At 46.5% G+C, this 19,356-nt stretch overlaps 1 protein-coding gene across 1 annotated transcript in view; it reads left to right on the forward strand.

Moving 5' to 3' along the window:
* Positions 1–9,479: 9,479 nt before the first annotated feature.
* Positions 9,480–19,356, forward strand: part of LOC144108476 (endothelin-converting enzyme 2-like) — a 28,060-nt gene continuing 18,183 nt past the window's right edge. The window contains exons 1-3 of the mRNA XM_077641699.1: positions 9,480–9,683; positions 10,821–10,999; positions 14,296–14,395. Of these exons, the coding sequence (XP_077497825.1) occupies positions 9,506–9,683; positions 10,821–10,999; positions 14,296–14,395 (457 nt within the window). The 5' untranslated portion in view covers positions 9,480–9,505. The remainder of the gene's footprint in view (positions 9,684–10,820; positions 11,000–14,295; positions 14,396–19,356) is intronic.

A 19,356-nucleotide genomic window follows, 5' to 3' on the forward strand; every position in this document is an offset into this window, starting at 1 on the left:
CACCAATAACGACTGAGCTAGAGCTGTATGCTGCGTAGCTAACAAACGAACTGTAATCGAGAGAGCGATAAAATACACGCATTAATGGCGACAGCCCCACACCGGCTCTTGTCATAGGGCTCACATAAGGAACCATAACAAAACCGGAGACCTGCAAGGCGGTTTCTAAACTACTGCACAAGGAGACGCACGAGAGAGAAGCGATCATTCGCGTACTTGAAGACAGATACAGAGAGAAGGGCCGTAGGCAGCAGTACCCGAGCTAACAGTATGCGACAGAGGGGACAGTAATGAATGAAGACACACAAAGGCACAGGAAACGCGTATCACAATGGAAAGTGTATCACGATGGAGTCTAGAGAACGGACCCACTCCCAGAGGGATGGCGATATGAGGAGATAAATTGCATCCCCAAGCCGGGCAAGCCGGGCAGCCTTCAGAATCTCATCGAACACGCAGTACTCAGTCGACTACGCGTTCGCCTCGAAAACAACGAACTTTTATCTCTTCAATGTTTGGCTTACAACGCAAAAGCCAAGCGGATGTAGGGAAAAGGCATTCCAAAATATCTGTCTAAGGCATGGCTTCTTAAAAAAAATTCCACACATTTTGCAATGCCAGCTTTTAACTAAAGTACTCTATACACTCGAATGACAAACAACAATTAACACAAATAATAATGACCAATTCAAAACGTTTACGTACATGATTGGGCAGTGTGATCTACATACGAAATAGTAAGAAGACTTAAAAAAATAGCTGGTTACGAACAAATCGTTCAAACAGTCTATCTGAGATTACTACATCGTGGTGAATAGCTCGAGGTAGGTATGTAAAACTCGGGGAATTATAGACGCCAGCTGTTTATGGCCGTAATATGGCCGGGACTTAGAAGGGTGGAATGAATTACATCGAAAGTTACAAATTTGCGGGGTGTCAAGAGAGACTTCTTCGAAAATTTCTCTGCTTTGTTTTATTCGGTTTCTTATGTATATAGAAAGCTTCTTACGATACAGTTTTTTGTCAGTTCCAAGTAACCTAACTTGAAGAAGAAACTGCTTCTGTGTTTTGACTGAGAGCGAGATTGGATATTGCACGCATAGCTCTTTTTCTGAGGAAATTAATTTTGCTATACTAGTCAGTGTTTATCTGCCCCACACAGGGCACAATATCACAACAAGCAAAACAAAATGCTTGCTTCCCGAAGGCATCACTCTAATGCAGGCATACTTCTGTAATTTAAACTGTGTGCCATTAAACACCCTGCAAAGACAATGACTAAAGCAGTACTCACAGTAGACTTCAACGGATAATTTGATAATGCGACTCATGAGGCCTGGCCGCAACAAGCTGAGGAAATTGTTCGTGAGAGCTTTGCTATCCTTGAGAACAGCCACACTAACCAACACGATCAACCTGACAGGAAAAGGGACGCCGCGGGGTTCGGATAAATGGCTCCAGATAGCGATGTTGGGGTTTTCGTCAAGACTGGATGAAATTTCTGTGAGGCGCGCCCTATATGCGGACGATGTACTGATATGATCAGCGAAACGGTTGGACCACCACACGCAACAAAATATACAAGAAGTTATTTAAGAAACGCTGAGAAGTAAAACGCAATGCAGACAAATACATGCGCTGCGGAGAAATCGGAACTGTGATAAAAATACGAACAAGAGCCGTGAAGAACAAACCCGGAAAAGGGCTGAAATCGAGCAGTATGCCTCTGCCGAATAAGGAAATGCTAAAAGTATTCGGCTTAAACCTCCTTCAGATGGACAACCAAACCGATTTTGCTACCCCTCAAATAATTACCTGTTACTTCAAGCAGACAAGGTGGCCTCTTAGAAAAAAAAAACCGTACGAACTGTGCTAGAATTCCTGATCAGGTGAAAACCACACCATGCTGGCCAGTAGCGTTGCTGCCCTAACACGAATGTACAGCCTCAATGTGTCGATAATATTTTCATACAAATCTTCGTTTATATGTTTAGCCTCGAAAACATCAACCCAGCAACTGCACCATTACGTTTTGCACAATGGAGCAGAACTAACCAAGGTCAGAAGGATAAGCCAAATAAAATGCCTCCAAAGCATCTGGACGGGTATGACTTACAGGGAGCTTAGAATACATTGAAGCAGAAGACCCATTCCATGACTGAGCACAGAAATACTCATCGAGATTGAATGCGAAAATAAGTGCCGTTACAACACGAAAGAACACGCCCCCTAATTACACAGAATCGCAGATAAGCCACGCCGAAGCTCTTCAGACGGTACAGAAATAACAAGGAATTGCTGTGCGCAGAAGCAGCTAAGTATCAGGAGAAAAAAATTAGGGGGACAATCTCCACCTGAAGGGCATCACACGATAGCCATAATGAGTCATTTCAGTGGCCTGGTTTCCTTTTTTGCCCATAATTTTGTAGGCGCTGGGAATGGCGTGTACCTAATTTTTGCCGAGTTATTGTCTTCTTTTGCACAAGAGAGAGAAGCCCCCCTTCCCCCCCCCCCTCTTTAACTATGTCGAACCAAGGTTCCTCAAAGGTTAAGGGGTAACGACACCGGCTTACGGCCTAAGGAGCAGTGGTTCGAATCCCGCTTCCCCATTTTTCCTTTCAACGAAATTGGGTGTCAGAATTTGCCCGCGCTAGATCACGTGGTTTTGATGCAATAACTAGGTTGATCAATCGCGATGTTCTCGAACGCCAATTCCGATGCCGACATCTTCGCTTAACGGCCCCTTTGAATCCGTAGAACCATAAAACCAGCGGTCACCATTGCATATGACACTATCGAAATAAGGGGGCCCGGTACTCAGAAAAAACAGAGTGATGATGAAGCCGTGGTGAAAAAAACGAGTAGTCTTACATCGCGCACTCTACAAAGAGCTGTAATGAGCTTGAAGCGCACGCGATAAAGAGCTCACTTCCGCCCACAAAGATTCGAAGAACCAGCCACCGGCGATAGGAAAGGCCCAGCTCGCCGACCATCTGCGAACAGAATCACCACTGCCCACAACCGCGCTTTATTGTATCTTAAAAAAAAACTTCCAAGGTAAAACGTAAAAAGCAATGTCAGCAATACCGCTGTTCAAACAAAAACTTGTGCTTGGCTGCGGTAATTCCAGGTAAATCTCGTTGAATCACGCGCCACAACGCGATAAAGCCGCATGACGGCGTTAATGTGCCACCAAACATTCCGAACCATTTTGGAAGCTTAAGCAGTTGACTGAAATACCCAGCCACTTTCTTTGTTCACTTGGCGGTCTGAGCTTCCGCCAGAAGCAGATATAAATTCATTCCGAATTGGCATCGCTCGAGAAAGTGTTGCCTGGGCGAGAGCTGACGGTTTAGTTTCTAATACGAAACACTGCACATTTCAGGCACCGTCGGCTTCGTCTACCTGGGCTGAATTGCTCCAGGGTGCTTCTTGAGGTAATTGCCATTGTAGGTGAAGGCTCCTTGCCTACATTCAGAAAACATGCGGCTAACACAGTCGTCAGCACGTCTGTCTGGATGTTTTGAACGCCGCCTTGTCAAACAAAGGCAGGGTAATATTTCAACAGGTATGCAGCCCTAAACACAATGCTTGGGTTGGAACGAAGCAAGAGTAACGCACAATTTGCTCTGACGAGCGGCATCGCTCATTTTGTCCACTTATCTACTCACGCACTGTTCCTGTCGCGGTTCATTTTCTGCCCTTCAGCATCAGCAATAGATGAACTGAGTGAAGGTTTCCGTTGATTCCGCAGCCCACTACTCCAGCGCTCTAGGAAGGTGTGCTGATGACTGTAAGACACAGGCAGGAGCGCGCGACGCTTCTCGCGATGTATGAGCATAAGTACGCGAGAGGAGGGTTGCGTAAAAGAGCAGATCTACTTACTTTGGCTCTCTTCAGGTATGGCTCGTAGGTGTGGAAATCCAGCTACGTCGTTCAATGCACCGTGGGCTTGCTCAGCGGGCTAGAACTTTGTGAGTACTCTGCCTCTGCAGCAGCTAGACAGCGTAGCAAGCGCAAAAAAGTAAACTATGTGAATGCTGCACCCAGTACGGCCGGTCTGACGACCATTCCCACGCTCTCTGGATGGATGGATAAGGCATAACCTTATAATCGGGCGGTGGTTCAAGCCACCGAGCCATGACTTGTGAAATTTTATTCTTGTCTTGATTTTAGCCACCGATCAGATAACCTTCGCAGATATCCTCTTAACTTTTGGTGTGGCGCCATCATGCGGCACCAGCAAAAAACAACACGCACAAGTAAACAAAACCAGGGCAAATGTGATATTAACGCAGCAGTGTTAGAGCGTACGTTGGGAGGAAAAACCATGCCAGTGGTCAAAGCAATTCAAGATTGGCGGCGAGGATTGTAACGTCAAACCTTGCTGTGTGGATAGAAAGCTATAAAGGTTGAGGTAAATTGTGATGATGAGGTCGTAGCATGACTGAAATGTCAGTGTGACGTATATGAAATAAAGTAAATTATTCCGTGTTAAAGAAATCTGGGATAATGAGTTGGGAATAGTAGCCATGACCCTTGCGTTGGCAGTCAGACTGGCTGGCCCGGGGCCATTGAGACAGGTTGGTTTGTTACCACGTGGCCTAGTATGGATACTGTTATAGTCTAATCAGTGTGAACAGAAAGTGGTACCAATTCAGAAAAAGTAGCAAAAATTACAACATATACTTGAGACTGCCTTTGCGCATTGATTGCGAAAGCATTGCCTCCAAATGAATTCTGCTGCGATGCTCATTGAAGATTCCCCCCTTCCTAATGAAACGACTGCTTATTAGCGTACGCACGTAACAAAGCGCATACACTAGGTTCACAGTTATTCAGTTAAAGGAACGCCGTTCTTTGGTCGATGGGTTGCGTGAGCGTCTCGAAATCTGGAGGTCCTTAGCTCGAGTCCCGGTACCTTCTGAGGAATTTTTATTTTTTCTCATTTGCTGTAGACATCAAAATCTTATGGTGTAGTGCTGGCGTCATTAAGAGCATAGTGACATCACTGAGGAATGACGGTGCAATCGACGGTGAGGGATTCATTAATAACGATTCACACTTTTACGTCATACCCGTAAGGCGGAGCTTATGTGTCCCAATAATTATTCTTTTCAAGTTCACATAAAAAATAGAGAAGTAATATGCAGAAGTCACCAGAAGTAACACCAAGAGAAAGGAAAGCATCTATTATATGAAACATGCAACAAATACTGACCCAAAAACGAAAAATAAATGTGGATTGGCGTAGCAAACCCAGGAGATACAAAACAAAAGCTGTCGGCACTCATTGTGTTTGTTGACGTTGGCATTGACAACTTTCTAGGAGCCGATGATTTTGAGGAAAGGAAGGGCCATTCGCTATGCTCGTAGCGGCTATGCCGCCGCGGAGGATATAAGCTGCGGAGTGGCCGCTCGCCTTGGGACAAGGCGCAGTGGAAGGATAGGACGCGGCTGGTGGCCGCGTGTATTGCAAGCGGCATCTTCAGAGCCTGCGGGAAGCTGCCTCTACCGACCCCGAAGTAATTGCGCGGCGTAAAGCTGCCCGTCCACGTAAGAATCAAGCGCCGAGAACTAAGCGCATGTCGGAGACTCCTGAGACACGTGAGGAACGTCTCGCCAAGCGTCTGCACCTTCCGCCAGCCGCGTCTTCTTCCATTGCGCCTTCTCCCAAGCCGAGCGGCTGCTCCGCGGCTTATGTCACCGCCGCGGCGCAGCCGCTGAGGATAGCGCATGCGCAGTGAGGCGCACAACTAAGTGCTGACGTCATGCGCGGCACTCCGCGGAGACCGGCAAGGCAACTGCGTGTGAAGAGCACCTGCGACTCGGCACAGCTGGTTACCATGGTTACGGCGCATGCGTAGAAGTGACCAGCGCGGACCGTCTGAAGTGCGCTGCTGACTAGCCTAGCGTAACTTTTGCTACAAAAATGGAGGGGCCGCTTGAACTCCATCTTGAAGGCCATTAGGCGATGACATAATGGTATGATTTTCGTATATGCAGAAGGTCATTCTCCTCTTTACATTCATAGATTCCTGACAGTCATCATACCCCTGCGGCATAGTGGTGCAGCGGTTAAGCAATGCGCCACTGCCCTGCGATTGCAGGTGCTCCCGAGAGGTGCCTTGGGCAGCCGAGGTTGCTCTTCCGGAGCGACCAACCATTTATTTTCTGCCACCTGCCACGGTGGGCAGTTTTCCGCCTATCTGGAGGTCAGTTTTTGATGACGCCGCAAGGTCACGTGACCTAAGTGGCCGAATCACCTCTTAGGTTGCTCTCTAGTGAGCACCTGCCAGAAGCATGCTCCTAATTTTTCGCTCACAACGCCGACGCCGACAACACCACCACCGGATTGTCTCGTGAACGGAGGCTTCAACGCCATCGCGCTAAGAGCCAACTGTCCGGTGTCGCTCCGGTCGCTCCGTAGCTTTGACATTCGGCTCGTCATCCCACAGTCCCTGGATGAAGTCCGGACCACGGCGGCCGCATTTCAATGAAAAGCTTGCTGATATAAACTGCACGGGCGGCGCGATTCTTTCCATAGTGGTGCCTGTCGGGAGCAAGGCTTATGAAAGGCTGCCGAACACTTCTCCCTCTGATGTACTTACACGGATCGGCAACATTAAATTAAACATGAGACAGAAGCGCGTGTCTTCAGGCTTTTGCGAACCTGGAAACAATCGGCAGCGAACAAGCTTGTTCAGCAAGCACGGCCGGCAGCGCTTTCTGCGCATGCTCCTAGTGCCGCCGATTCTCGCCGGTTCGCAGCGGCAGCGCTTCGGGACTTCCTTAATGGCGCTACCTGTACTGCCCGACGCCGACAGCGTGCGCTTGTGTTGGTGACGTTGCGGCGGGTGAAACTCCGCGCACACGGCAACGGACGTCGTCCGGTTTTCAAGCTGATCGGCGGATAAAAAATCTGTAAACTCAATTGCTCTAACCATGCAACACATACCCTTATGAACAATACTGCAAACTTTCTGCTTTCCTGCGAGTTATGATCCATCACATGACTTGCGCATACGCTAGTCGTGCATGCTGCGCATATTTCCTGCGATGGGTCACGTGGCATCTGTGAGTAGTAGAAGCAGCATTGTTACATACGCTCTTCCATGTCATAGGATCTCTGAAGTCGTGATGTGCAGTTATCCAGGCTCTCGCTGCCACAACAGACGGATAAGCGCACACAGCAAAGCGAAATGCCTCAGATCTTGATGCTTCACTGTGTGATACACTAGTGCCTCTCGGGCCAGGCACATATCCCACATGCACTCTTTTTCTGTCGTGTGTGTATTCTTGTGGTGACCTATTATCTAAGACCTTGGCGCTGTAAAATTACACTTACTGCACTTTTGCTACGTGTGCCTAAAACGAGGTACAGAAATTCCCACTTCATTACCCAAAGTTACAGAGGCACTCCGATAAGCATCGGCTATCCATACTAACACAGCTCCCTGCCTTCTTCCTCTCCTGCTTGTCATTGCAGCTTCATATGGTACGTGCATGAAAACCATTCGTCATGAGTGCCATCCGCTATAACTAACTGTTCTGTCTCCTGCCTTCTTTCTTCTGGTTTATGGTTTATGAGGGATTGAACGTCCCAAAGCGACTCAGGCTATGAGTGACGCCGTAGTTAAGGGCTCCGGAAATTTCGACCACCTAGGGTTCTTTTACGTGCACTGACATCGCACAGCACATGGGCCTCTTGAATTTCGCCTCCATCGAAATTCGACCGCCGCGGCCGGGATCGAACCCGCGTCTTTCGGGCCGGCAGCCGAGCGCCATAACCACTCAGCCACCGCGGCGGCTCCTTCTTTTTCAGTATGGTTGTCCTCCTAATGCAGATTTCTAAGTAAGACTCCGTAGTTACTAAGATTTCCTCACCCGTACCGAATTACTAAAACACCCCAACAGGATTACTCGTGTCGCAGCACACAGGCTGTTGTCGAAATTTTCATTATCTCTTGAGTGAACGTGCCGGCACTTCTTTTCATCTGTTTTGTTTAGCGCCTCCGCAAAGGCCACACATCGCGTTCTTTGCTACGCAAGAAACAATCGGGAGCTTTGGAACAGCAATCAGTGTACGTGTGAACTGATAGATGAGCTTGCATAAGGCCTATGGATCAATTTTTAGGGGCTTATGGAGATCTTCAGAGATAATTCGCGCGAAGCTGGCATCATTAGCTGCAGATCTCAAAATGCGCTCCCAAGTTATCGAAGCATGCAAGGAGGAATGAAGGTTCTCGCATATGTGTTTGAAATTTTTTTAGTATTAAAAAAATCCCACTTATGCTCAATTCACATTTCGCATTTTTTCATGCTTTTATAAATACCTGGCTTGCGTGTCACCGTATCTGCACAGTTTATATTATATATAGATAAATGCAGGCAATTTCTTGCTCAATTTGCCTAAATGCAGCGATGCCCAATCTGATGTTGTTAATTCCTCCATAAATTTGAATGCATTCTTCAATATCTAAAATTATGCTCAGCACAAAATGAAAGCACACTCGCGTTCTGGCGCGCTACTCGCTTGAAGTCAGCGGTGCTTTGGTACATGTACAACGAAAAACTACTAGTCAATTATGGTTCACTGCTTTGACAAGTACTCATGTTGTCTACTTAGCAGACTACATAAAATGATTCGTTCATATATTATCTGAAAACAAAATAAATTCGTTTAGTTTATGGGGGTTTAACGTCCCGAAGCGACTCAACCTATGAAGGGCGCCGTAGTGAAGGGGTCCGGAAATTTGGACTACCTGGAGTTGTTTAACGTGCACTGACTTCTCGCAGTACACGTGCTTCTAAAGTTTTGCCGTGATCGAATTGCGAACGCCGTGGCCGGGAACGAACCCGCGTCTTTCGGTAGAATAGCCGAGCGCCATAATCACTGAGCCACCGCGGTGGCTAAAAAAATAATATGTTTCATATTATTTTATTGTGTGAATGAAAAAGATATCAAGCCACTGGGTAGGGCTTCTCTGTTGAGCTTTTTCATTTTCTTCAGGAAACGTGGCGCCGCATGGTTTCTTCCTAACGCCAGTCTTCCTGATCGCTTTTCAGGGGCAGAACTCCTACGTAGAAGCAAAGAGAAATCCTTGTGGGGCAATCATCATGATCATCATGATCATCATCATCACCTTTGCTGAAGCGCCTCACGACGTCAGTCCTGCGTATCCCCAAGTGGGAGTCCTCGATATATTCACGGCGGGAGAATACCCGCCAGTAATTTCAGGTCAGATTTCCTGAGCTGTAACAAGAGTACATTTAAGCGATAATCTTTTCCTGTTTGGTGGACGTCATCAAACAACGACACACTATTAGTAATAAGTTTCTTTTTAAAATTGCGCATGTGTCAGTTTCACGTGTTTCGAAGCATGGGAAAAATCAGGCCGTCACGAGCCCCGCGCCGATCGCGTGACAAGAAGAAGAAGGAGTCTCTGACAAACAGCACACGTTCACAGGGCAAATTTCTTTATTACGAGGTCGAAAATACTAAATGGATTCCGCCGGGAAGCCAGCTGCAACTTCCCTGAAGAGCCCCAACCGTACACGCTTATCGGCGACGAAGAAATCCGTCGCGGGTAGCTCGAAAATCAGCCAACGGAAGAAGGCCAAGTCCAAGCTGTCCCGGCCTACCAAGCCCCGTCCACTAACAGCCGTACACCGTGAACCGGGTGAGTGTAGCATGGAGCAGATTCGACCGTTTCGCAATCCTGCAGGTTTAGCACACAGAGGAGTAATCTATATTTTTACTTAACATATGATTCTTGCGACTGGAGTTACTGGGGTGTTGGGCCCAATTTAGAGCTTATTTCGTCTGTTTATTCAAAAAACCGTTGTCATTAGCCGGCGGTGGCTTGTGTTTAATGACGGCAGTTTTCGAGTTTGCAGACAAATATCATAGCCGTCTGAAGGCATCATTGCAAACGAACAGTTCTCAGCATGAAGTGTTAGGCCGTTTGGAGCGCCGGGTCTCACAAAAAGAGGTTTTTATTCAGCCCACTAGCCTCTTGACAGAGAAGAGCTAAAGTCTAATTACAACCGTCGGTATAGTCTTCTCGGTCTCATTGAATACTCGTGGTTTATACGGTCTGTAAAGGACACTACAAGCTGCCAGGAATTCCGAAATCTGCCAGGAATTCCGGCAGGGGTGGAGCCCATAGCTGTGTTGCATTCCACCTGCTCCCTTATGAGCACGAAATCTCTGAGGCCCACTATAGACCATGCAGGGCATTACGAAGGAATGCTACACGAAAGAAACATCGACGAAAGAGATTAACTCAGAGCCCGTTTCAAACTTCACGTAGAATAAGTCGCGAGAGCAACGGTGAGCTACGCTGGTGACTTCGCCGTGGAACGTGCAGGGTGCATATACTTTCTAAGCAGTACCATTAATAATCATACAGCAAGAACGCCTTTTAAATGACATTCATTCTGTAAGATGGAGTGTCAGACTGCGGCAGCGGTTGTTCTAGGTTAGCACGCAGAGAAAAGTATATTCGTGGCGGTACAGCATGGAAGGCTTAGTAGGCAGCTGCTAGGCACTCCATCAGCCTTTCATGCATTCAACGAAACTGCAATAGTGTGACCATTTTTCCAGCTTGATCGACGAAATAAAAACGTTGCTGCATATAAGACCAAACTTGTTCAGCCTTTTTCCAGTGAAACACCGGCAGAGTTCTCTTATTTAAAAAGTCTATACATTCAATTAAAACTAATTTGACTGTTTTCAAAGTCTATTTTCTTTATAGAATTATAGAATGCTGTCCCTTTTCGGGAGGAGCTCTTTATTTACACGCTTCTTTTCGCAGCCACCGGTGCATGGAAAGAGGCCTCACCGAGTCCAGTTCTCCCGGTTGCGGGAGCGGACGCTTCGAAGAGTTCGGGGTCAGGGCTGGGGCGCGGCTCAACTTCAGAACAGACATTTGTCCCAACATCGGCACCTGTGGCTGAACATCCCGCGGCTGAGCAGAGTCCTAGAAAGACTCACGTGAGATCTACCTTCTTTTTTGCTTAAGTTTGTAATCATCTGCAGTCTGCACCGAGAGTTGACGAAGAATTTTATTACAACATAAAAGAATGGAACTTAGAAAAGTTGAGACAACAACGCTGACTCCTGACAACTTGTGCCTTAACCTGTCTGTGGGTTGTTTTTTTATGTTTTGCGTTGCAATGTTTTGTCATGGATCACGAATTAGTCCTTACCTTGAGCTGTGTTACGGAGAGTTGGGCATCGGTGCTTTCATTTTATAGACATCAAATTTTTTGGGGGAAGAATGCGGACGCTACTCAGTTTATGTAGAATATGAATCGAACATTTCAAAAGAATCCCAGTTCTTCGGGGACGTGTGACTGTGTTATTTCGCTTACTGTGCTACTTAAAAAAATTTCATCTCTCGTGCGTTGCGGTATGCTAAAGGCATATTGTAAAAAAAAAGGTTTTTTGAATTGATCTTTTAAAATGCAGAATAACTATAAGAATCCGAAAGCTGCTCATTCATTTCATCATGAGCATATGCCTGCGCCAAGGAACGAATCCAAAAAGTTCTCTCCATCTCCCATTGATTTTTCGGGACCAATTGAAGTTGACCCTGTCAGCAGACGACCGCGTTTTGATGACGGAGGATTGTTTAACTTACGAAGCTTATTCATTTAAGCAATGAAAGAAAATAACGATAATACAGGTACGCCCAATACTTTCTTTTGTCGAAAGCACATTCCTATTACGTAAAGACCGATTATCATGGATCTCTGAGGCCACGCTTTTTACCAATGCATTTTGTAGGGCCGTGCTGCTTTCTTTTTTCGGTTCGTGAGCAGGCCACCGCCACGGAGTACAGACCTTGCAAAGCCTGCTGATTTCTTACAGTTGATTAGCACAGCATAGAGAAATGCACATTGTCTCGCCATAAAAAAGAAAGAAGAGCGCTGTATGCTTGCAACGAAATTGCTACAAGTGCGGCTTGCTTATTACGATGGAAGGCTAATACAAGGTGCTCCTTCGCACAAGCAAACGCCGAGGACATTATCAGACCGTTCAGATTATCTATCCGAAGAGTTGTCGGCAGGTATAGCCTTTCGCTACAGCCTTGCGTGACATGAAACGCAAGTTCGGAGTGCCTGCTTGATTGTTTGACCAACGCTTATTGCTTTAAAGACATGCAACCGACTACTCTGATGGCAGACAGTATAGAAAGGTGGCAGTGTAAGAATGGTATTGTATTGATTATCTCCGACAAAGTGTTAGTATTCTGATGTCAGTAAATCACTATTCAGCATTCATAAGGAGTGAAGCCGGTCACTCCTGAAAGTATTTATTCATATTCCCCCTCCACCTATCCTCACCCCCACTCCTCTCACCACCGAGAAAGAGAACAGCCAGCCTCGTCCTCCGTGTTTTCACGATTTCGGTGCACCGCGCATCTCAATTTCGTCGTTCGTGCCTTCGGTCACTTGTGGTGGCCCGTTCTCCAGAAGATCCGGTGTTGGCGTCAGAGTTGTGAGCGAAATATAACGAGCATGTCTCTGCCTTGTGGTCCCAACAGAGTAACGTAGGAGGCAGGAGGTCTCGTAAATCACGTCATCTTGCGGCGCAATCACAACCTGACCACCGGATGCTGAGCAAACTGCACACGATGGCAGGTCTGAGATAAGAGAATGATTGGTCGCTCCCGAATAGCAACCTGGACTACAAAAGGCCAACCGCTGGGAACAACTGCCATCGTAGAACTGTGGCGCGCCGCTTAACCACTGCACCACTTTGCCAGGAGGGGTATCAGGACTCCCACGGATCTATGAATGTAAAGTAGAAAATGACCTTTTCATACATGGAAATTTACCCATTATGTTATCGCAACATTTGCCCCTATGGCGAAGCTTAAGTGTCCCCTCCAATATTTTTGTCTGTGCACTTTTCGTCCCACTAAAGCCCGATTCGCCTCTCGCAACCCATATTACGCCAGCGGACGCCAAATGCTAGAGACCATTAAGAAATGTTATATCGACACCTCTACACTTCAGCGCGTAGCACTAGTCGGATTATTGCATGCGCAAATAGCTCTGATGCCCTGTAAACGCCAGCTGTACACGCCAGCCGAGTAGGGATCACCAGTGGATGGACGCTTGGGGCTCGAGGTAAGAGGCAAACGGTGCACCATAACAGCGCACACGCAAAACAGGGGACATGTCTCCATGCCATCTCGTAATCAGTCTGTCAAATTGATCCGTCGTTCATACAAGTGATCGTTCCAGTGCAAAAAAATCGGTAAGTTTCCACAGATGGAAGCAGTTTCGTTGCAACATTTGCAATGTCCACTGCGCTTTTGTGCCAAAGATCTAAACTTTAAAAGGTCATTAAGGAGTGCTTTCGGTCTCGACGTCGCTGGTTCGACTGCAGACACTAGAATCAACTGTTGCGTTTTTATTCAAAATTTTCCAGCGATAACATGCGTGTTTTCTTTAGTTTATTGAATGTGCTGTGGCCGTATTTGTATTCACGGGGTGCTACAAATATTGCTGATTTTTTTTACGCTACATAATATTAAACAAGCGCGAAATAAGGAGGACCCTGTGTAGTTTGTATTCTCGTCTGCTTCTTACTTCGTGCGGGATTAATCAGTTGTAGCAATGAGCCAACCAGCCCAGACCAAAATCCTGTTTCTTATGGGTACTGGCTTTTATTTTGGGTTGTCTCCTATCCTGCTTTCTAAAATTTACTTCGAAAATACCGTTGTAAATTGGCTGCCTTGGCCTAATCATGCTATAACGAAGAAGAGTTTTTCGTCGCAAAAAATTCAAGATTTTTTATGCGCCACAGGTCAATTAGTTGAATTTTATTCAACGCACATCAACTGCCACAAAGCACCAATGGTCGACGTTTACTATGAACAAAACTGTAAGCATCCTCCGTGTTCCCATAAACGAGCGAATGCAATCGTCATTCATCGTTTCCAGCTGAAGATATTTAAATAATTTTGCTTTTCAGATTTCTGGTGTCTTCAAGTGCTAATCGGTACTTAAAATGAAAATAATAAATTCAGCGGCTGTGGCAATTGCAGTTATGTCAAGGTATTTAAATTTTAATGCCCAAAAAGCAGCATGTAGAGTGTGGGAGACAAAAAATCGCAATAATTACAAACTCTTGTTTCTTTAATGTGCACTAACATCGCACAGTACAGAGAGGCTTTTTGCATTTTTCTTGCATCAAAATGCAAATGGCGCAGCCAAATAACGGAGCCGTCACGGGTACATTTATTGCAACCAGGTACAAACATGCTTGTCTCGCAGGCAACACTCTTCAAGGGCACGACGACACCAGGATCGAACATCCTCAGGACCATCGTGCGGGGGCCGGCGAAATCCGAACACTCGAAAAAGGAGCCTAAAGGTGAACCTACCCGTATATAAACAGACTGGATGGCTACCAGAGATGCCATACACGGTTACTTTTCGTGCACCGGTGCGCCTCTTCCAACATCAATCCGTGCTGCCAGCTCTGTATGATTTACATTTGTTATGTTTCATTACTATGCCACTCTACAGTTTGCTTGTGTGATATGCATAGGAAGTTACAATGCTGAACATAAAAGAACTTATTCAAATACGCTGACTTTGGGCAGCCGCTGTTGAGATTACTAAACCGCTTACGTTACCTTGACATAATCTTGAGTAATTTTGTTAATATGTTCAGGCAAGATGTTGACCTTCAAGAAACGTGGTTTCAGACAAGAATGCCAAACATGAAGTGAGTAAAATATCGCAGAGAGGATGATTCTTAACTCTGCGTTCAGTGAACAACGCGAAAATAAGCACATCAGTATCATGTTCTCCTTGGGTGTGACAGCAGGTTTTTGGTCCCATATTCCAGATCCTGAAAGTGTCCACAAAACCATAGGAGTTTTCGAGTGCCCAGCGTAAGCCGGTGCCCGTGCGGTACTAGAGCTGGTGCCCAAAAACATGCCCACGCACACTCCGAGTTCTCTTATGTCAGGCACAGTGGCTCCGCCCATCGCTATGCAGGGTACCAAGAGAGTAGTTGTAATAATTTAAAACGTTCCAATGGCACGGATGAGACTAGTTTAACGTGGCAACATTTAGTCCCAGGATATCGGGAATACGTATGAGTGCAGTTTGCTTGATGAATGTGAAGGTTGTGCGCCTTGGAACATTTGCCATCATAACGAACTAGTACAGTACGGAAGAAAAGTCCCTGAACCACGTGTTTCTCAAACAAAGCTGATAGCTGTACTATTAGCTGGCGGTTAGAGACCAGATGGTGGACATTTTTAAAGAACGAAGTTTTGTTCTCTCATCTTCACAAGCCTGGCCTCCAGCCGCCGGCTAACATTAGAGCTATCGGCTTTGAGGAACACGTTTTCCAGATACTTTTGTATCCGACTGTACATATTAAGATTGATCGGGGTGACACATGCCGAGAAACGCATAGCCGACAGTGTTTCTGCAACGTTTCGGATATCCCCATCGCTAGGGGATTGAATTAAACAATTGCATGCTAATGCTACAGCGGAGCAGAGTGCTTAGGAGTTTCTCCATTTTGTTCCTTCTGTGCTTCCTTGAGGCTGCATACCTGAGTCTAAACACATATCATTAAGACCACATATCGTACGCCGGTTCACATTCCTATTGGATACATGAGAAGGGCACCATAAGCCCTGCTGAGTGCACGATTTTCGTAGGCTAAATTGAAGGTCGGGTCAGACCTGCTCGAAAAACACGTACATCCAGAGAAGATGAGAAGCACAATATAGAGCTTTGGTTGTCTTCTCTTTTTGGTGTTCGTCTTTTTCGAACTGATATACCAGAGTATGAGTGCTTACGAACTAGACAAGTTCGGCGTCCTTAAAGATGAATACAAAAGCGATTCGGCTGAGGGAATTCGTTAGAGTCATGAGTCTGAGGTGCTGTGTGCATAGCTCCACCAACGACAGCGACACCATTTTCCTTCTCAATGAACGCAGCGCCATGTCCAGCCAAGAACAGTGCACCCAGTACACCACCCGAGGCACCCTCTGTCCGCCCAGCACCCACCCCGTCGTCAACCCTGAGGGCCTTCGAAGGGGTCGTATCGTTTTTTGGGCTTAGGTCAAAGGTACGCGTTAACGACAAATAGTTGGCGTAAAACATTCCGTGCGCGTTGGTAACTAGACTCAAAGTTTATTTCCAGCCGCTGTTGTAAGGGCGAACAAAGAGAAGTTTCTTATTCGTTGCTGTCTTCTATAGCAGGCAGGCCGATCGAGGCTCGTACATCAGTTAGATAGTTCGGCCGGAACGGTGGTGTATGATGAGCAGGTTGTCCGGCGACGGCCAGCAAGGCGCCCATTTAATGCTCTTCACCCCAATGTAGCCACAGTGGCTAAAACGCCATTATCTGCTCTAGCAGGTGATCAGTAGTTCCGTCCATTAGCAGAACGAGCTGCCATGGTGTAGTCGTTGCGGCACTGGCTGTCGAAGCAAACAATGACAGGGAGTAATGGCAGAAATTACTAACTGCGGACCCGAAAGACGCGTGTTCGATCCCGGCTGCGGCAGTCGAATTTAGATGGAGGTGAAATTTTAGACGCCCGTGTACTGCACGATATCAATGCACGTTAAAGAATCCCTGGTGGTCGAAGTTTCTGGAGCCTTTCACTACGGCGTCCGTTATAGCCAGCGTCCATTTCCAATATTAAACCCCAATAGACCAAACCAAACTGAACAAGCTTGTTGGAATCATCGTGTCCTTTTTCTAGCTCTATAAATGAGGCCTAAGCGTACAATGTTGGCGCTTTTGCTACACTAGCATGTTTCATCACGTCGGGTCGACAATTTACTTGACCGTGAGGCATCAGCAGTGATAGGTCCTTTCACTGGACCACCTGTCTACCTGTCACCGTGGTCAGAACCTCACAGCAGCTCGTGGCAATCCGGCTCGATTGCATGTTCTAACTTTGAAGTTGCGTGACAGAAAAGTTGTAGGTTTGCGTGTGACTTTGTAGGTTTCAAGGAATTTTTTTGTTGGCTGCTTCAACTTTGTGGATGAAATCTCTACTACTCTCATAAGTTTTAAGTTATACCTGCAAGCCTCCCAAAAGTTACGTTGCATATGACTCCATGACTGCAGCGTTCGTGCTCTTGACAGAAGTACTCTGAGAACGCACTTCCACTATTGAACGCATTTACATGAAAAAAAAATGCTAAAGCCCCGGGGCTTTGTAGCTATATTTTTGCTTCATTTAAAAACTTTGCTATTCAATATCAACCTTAATATTGTCACAACAGCATATTTCATACAGCCCACAATATAGGTTTGACACAAAAACATGCCTAGTTCTGCAATTTTTTTTAGGAGAAGCCATTGATACATCTCCCCCCCCCCCAAAAAAAAGGACGCCGCTAAGACCTCCAGCAAATCCGACCCACCAAGGCTTAAATTTTTCTTTCTCAACCCTAAAAGGATAGTCATGTCAGGAGAACGGAAGAACAGCAACTCTCATTAGCAACAAAATGACAACCATAGCTCATAAGGAGTTTGAGGACCCACAGCTAGAACACATAATAACTGAAGTGATTCCCAAGAGACAAAGAAAAGCTAAAAGAACTTTTATGGTAAATTTGTACAGCCCACCTTAAAATAAAGGAAACTTCATTAAGCTTTTCGCGGAAGGAAAGAAACTTGCAGGGTAGAATACTCTAATAATAGCAGGGGATTTTAATGCGAAAAGCCCACAATGGGGCAGCAGGATCGAAAATAAAAAGGGGAGCGGCATCTGCACAGCAGTGGAAAACATAGGTTGCGAGTTACTCACAGATGAAAGTCAGCCTACTAGACAGGGTAATAGTGTAAGCGTGGACACATGTCCCGACCTAACCTATGTCAGGGGCGCTAAGCAAGTCGAATGGGAGAACCTGCAAAAAAATTTCGGCAGTGACCACTACATCATTAGGGTCAGCACAGAGGCAGAAAGCCTCAAAAGGAAGATCGGCAAGGCAAACCTAATTGACTGGGTGCCTTCCGCACCCACTGCAAACAACTTAAGGACGACATAACTTCGGCAGAAGATTGCAGCCAACAGCTTAGACAAATCAGGGATCTCTACACTAAAGAAGTGGATCGAACAGAACAAGCACCACAAGTGGACAAGGGACTCCTCAGGCTCTGGGAGGCACGGCGAGGCCTGACCAAGCGGTGGAAGCGCCAACAGCTGAACAGAAAGCTAAAGAAGAAGATAGCCGAAATCACCAGGCAAGCAGAGGAATATGCAACGTAGCTGGCAAGACAAGGGTGGCAGCAGTTTAGTACCTCGCTGAATGGCACACTCAGCACGGCTAGAACGTGGCAGATTCTCAGAACACTCATGGATCCTAGCAAAAGCTAGGCGGAAAGCAGCAAATCCATCCAAAGGCGAATTCATCAGTACGAAGGTACAGAAGAACAGCTGCTCCAGGCAGTACGAGAGAAATGCTACGGGAAGGACCAGGTAGACGGCTACCAAGGCGACTACCAAAGCGAAGAAAACCCAACCACGGACAGATCCATCACAAGAGAAGAGGTCGTTGAGGCCATAAGGGCAACAACGAAAAATACGGCAGCAGGGGAGGACAAGAATCATAACTCGTTAATCCGAAATTTAAGCGACGAAGCAATCAGCCAACTCATTCTATACCTAAACAAACAATAGGAAGAAGGGACGGTCACAGCGGAGTGGAAACATGCCGTAGTCATCATGATCCCCAAGCCCGGCAAGAAACTCCAAATTGAAAACCTCAGACCGATCTCACTAACATCATGCCTAGGCAAGCTGTACGAGAGAATAGTTACCCGACGAATACAAACGCATCTAGAAGACGGAGAATGGTACCCCAACACCATGTTCGGATTCAGGGCAAATTTATCAACCCAATACATCTTGCTACAACTAAAAGAAGAGGTACTCGAAACAATGCCAAAGAGCGGGGAGAACGTTGTCAGGGCCATCGATATTAAAGGGGCCTTTAACAACGTATCCAATGCCGCCATTATGGAAGGACGTAACACCACCAACTGCGGGAAGAAGGTCCATGACTACGTTAGAAGCTTCCTCACGGACAGAACAGCGACGGTGGGCCTAGGAGTGACACCTTTCAAACGCCATGCAAAGGCACTCCGCAAGGCTCAGTAATCTCGCCAATACTCTTTAACATAGCGATGGTCAACCTCGCCAAGAAACTCAGCCAAGTCCAGGGGATTAGTCATGCAATGTACGCAGACGATATCACCATCTGGACCACCCAAGGCTCACTGAGGGAGAAGCAGGAGGCGCTACAAGAGGCTGCCACCTGCATTGAAGAATACACGAAACAAAGAGGACT

This window comes from Amblyomma americanum, chromosome 10 (assembly GCF_052857255.1).
Source record: "Amblyomma americanum isolate KBUSLIRL-KWMA chromosome 10, ASM5285725v1, whole genome shotgun sequence".
Classification (NCBI taxonomy): Eukaryota; Metazoa; Arthropoda; class Arachnida; order Ixodida; family Ixodidae; genus Amblyomma; species Amblyomma americanum.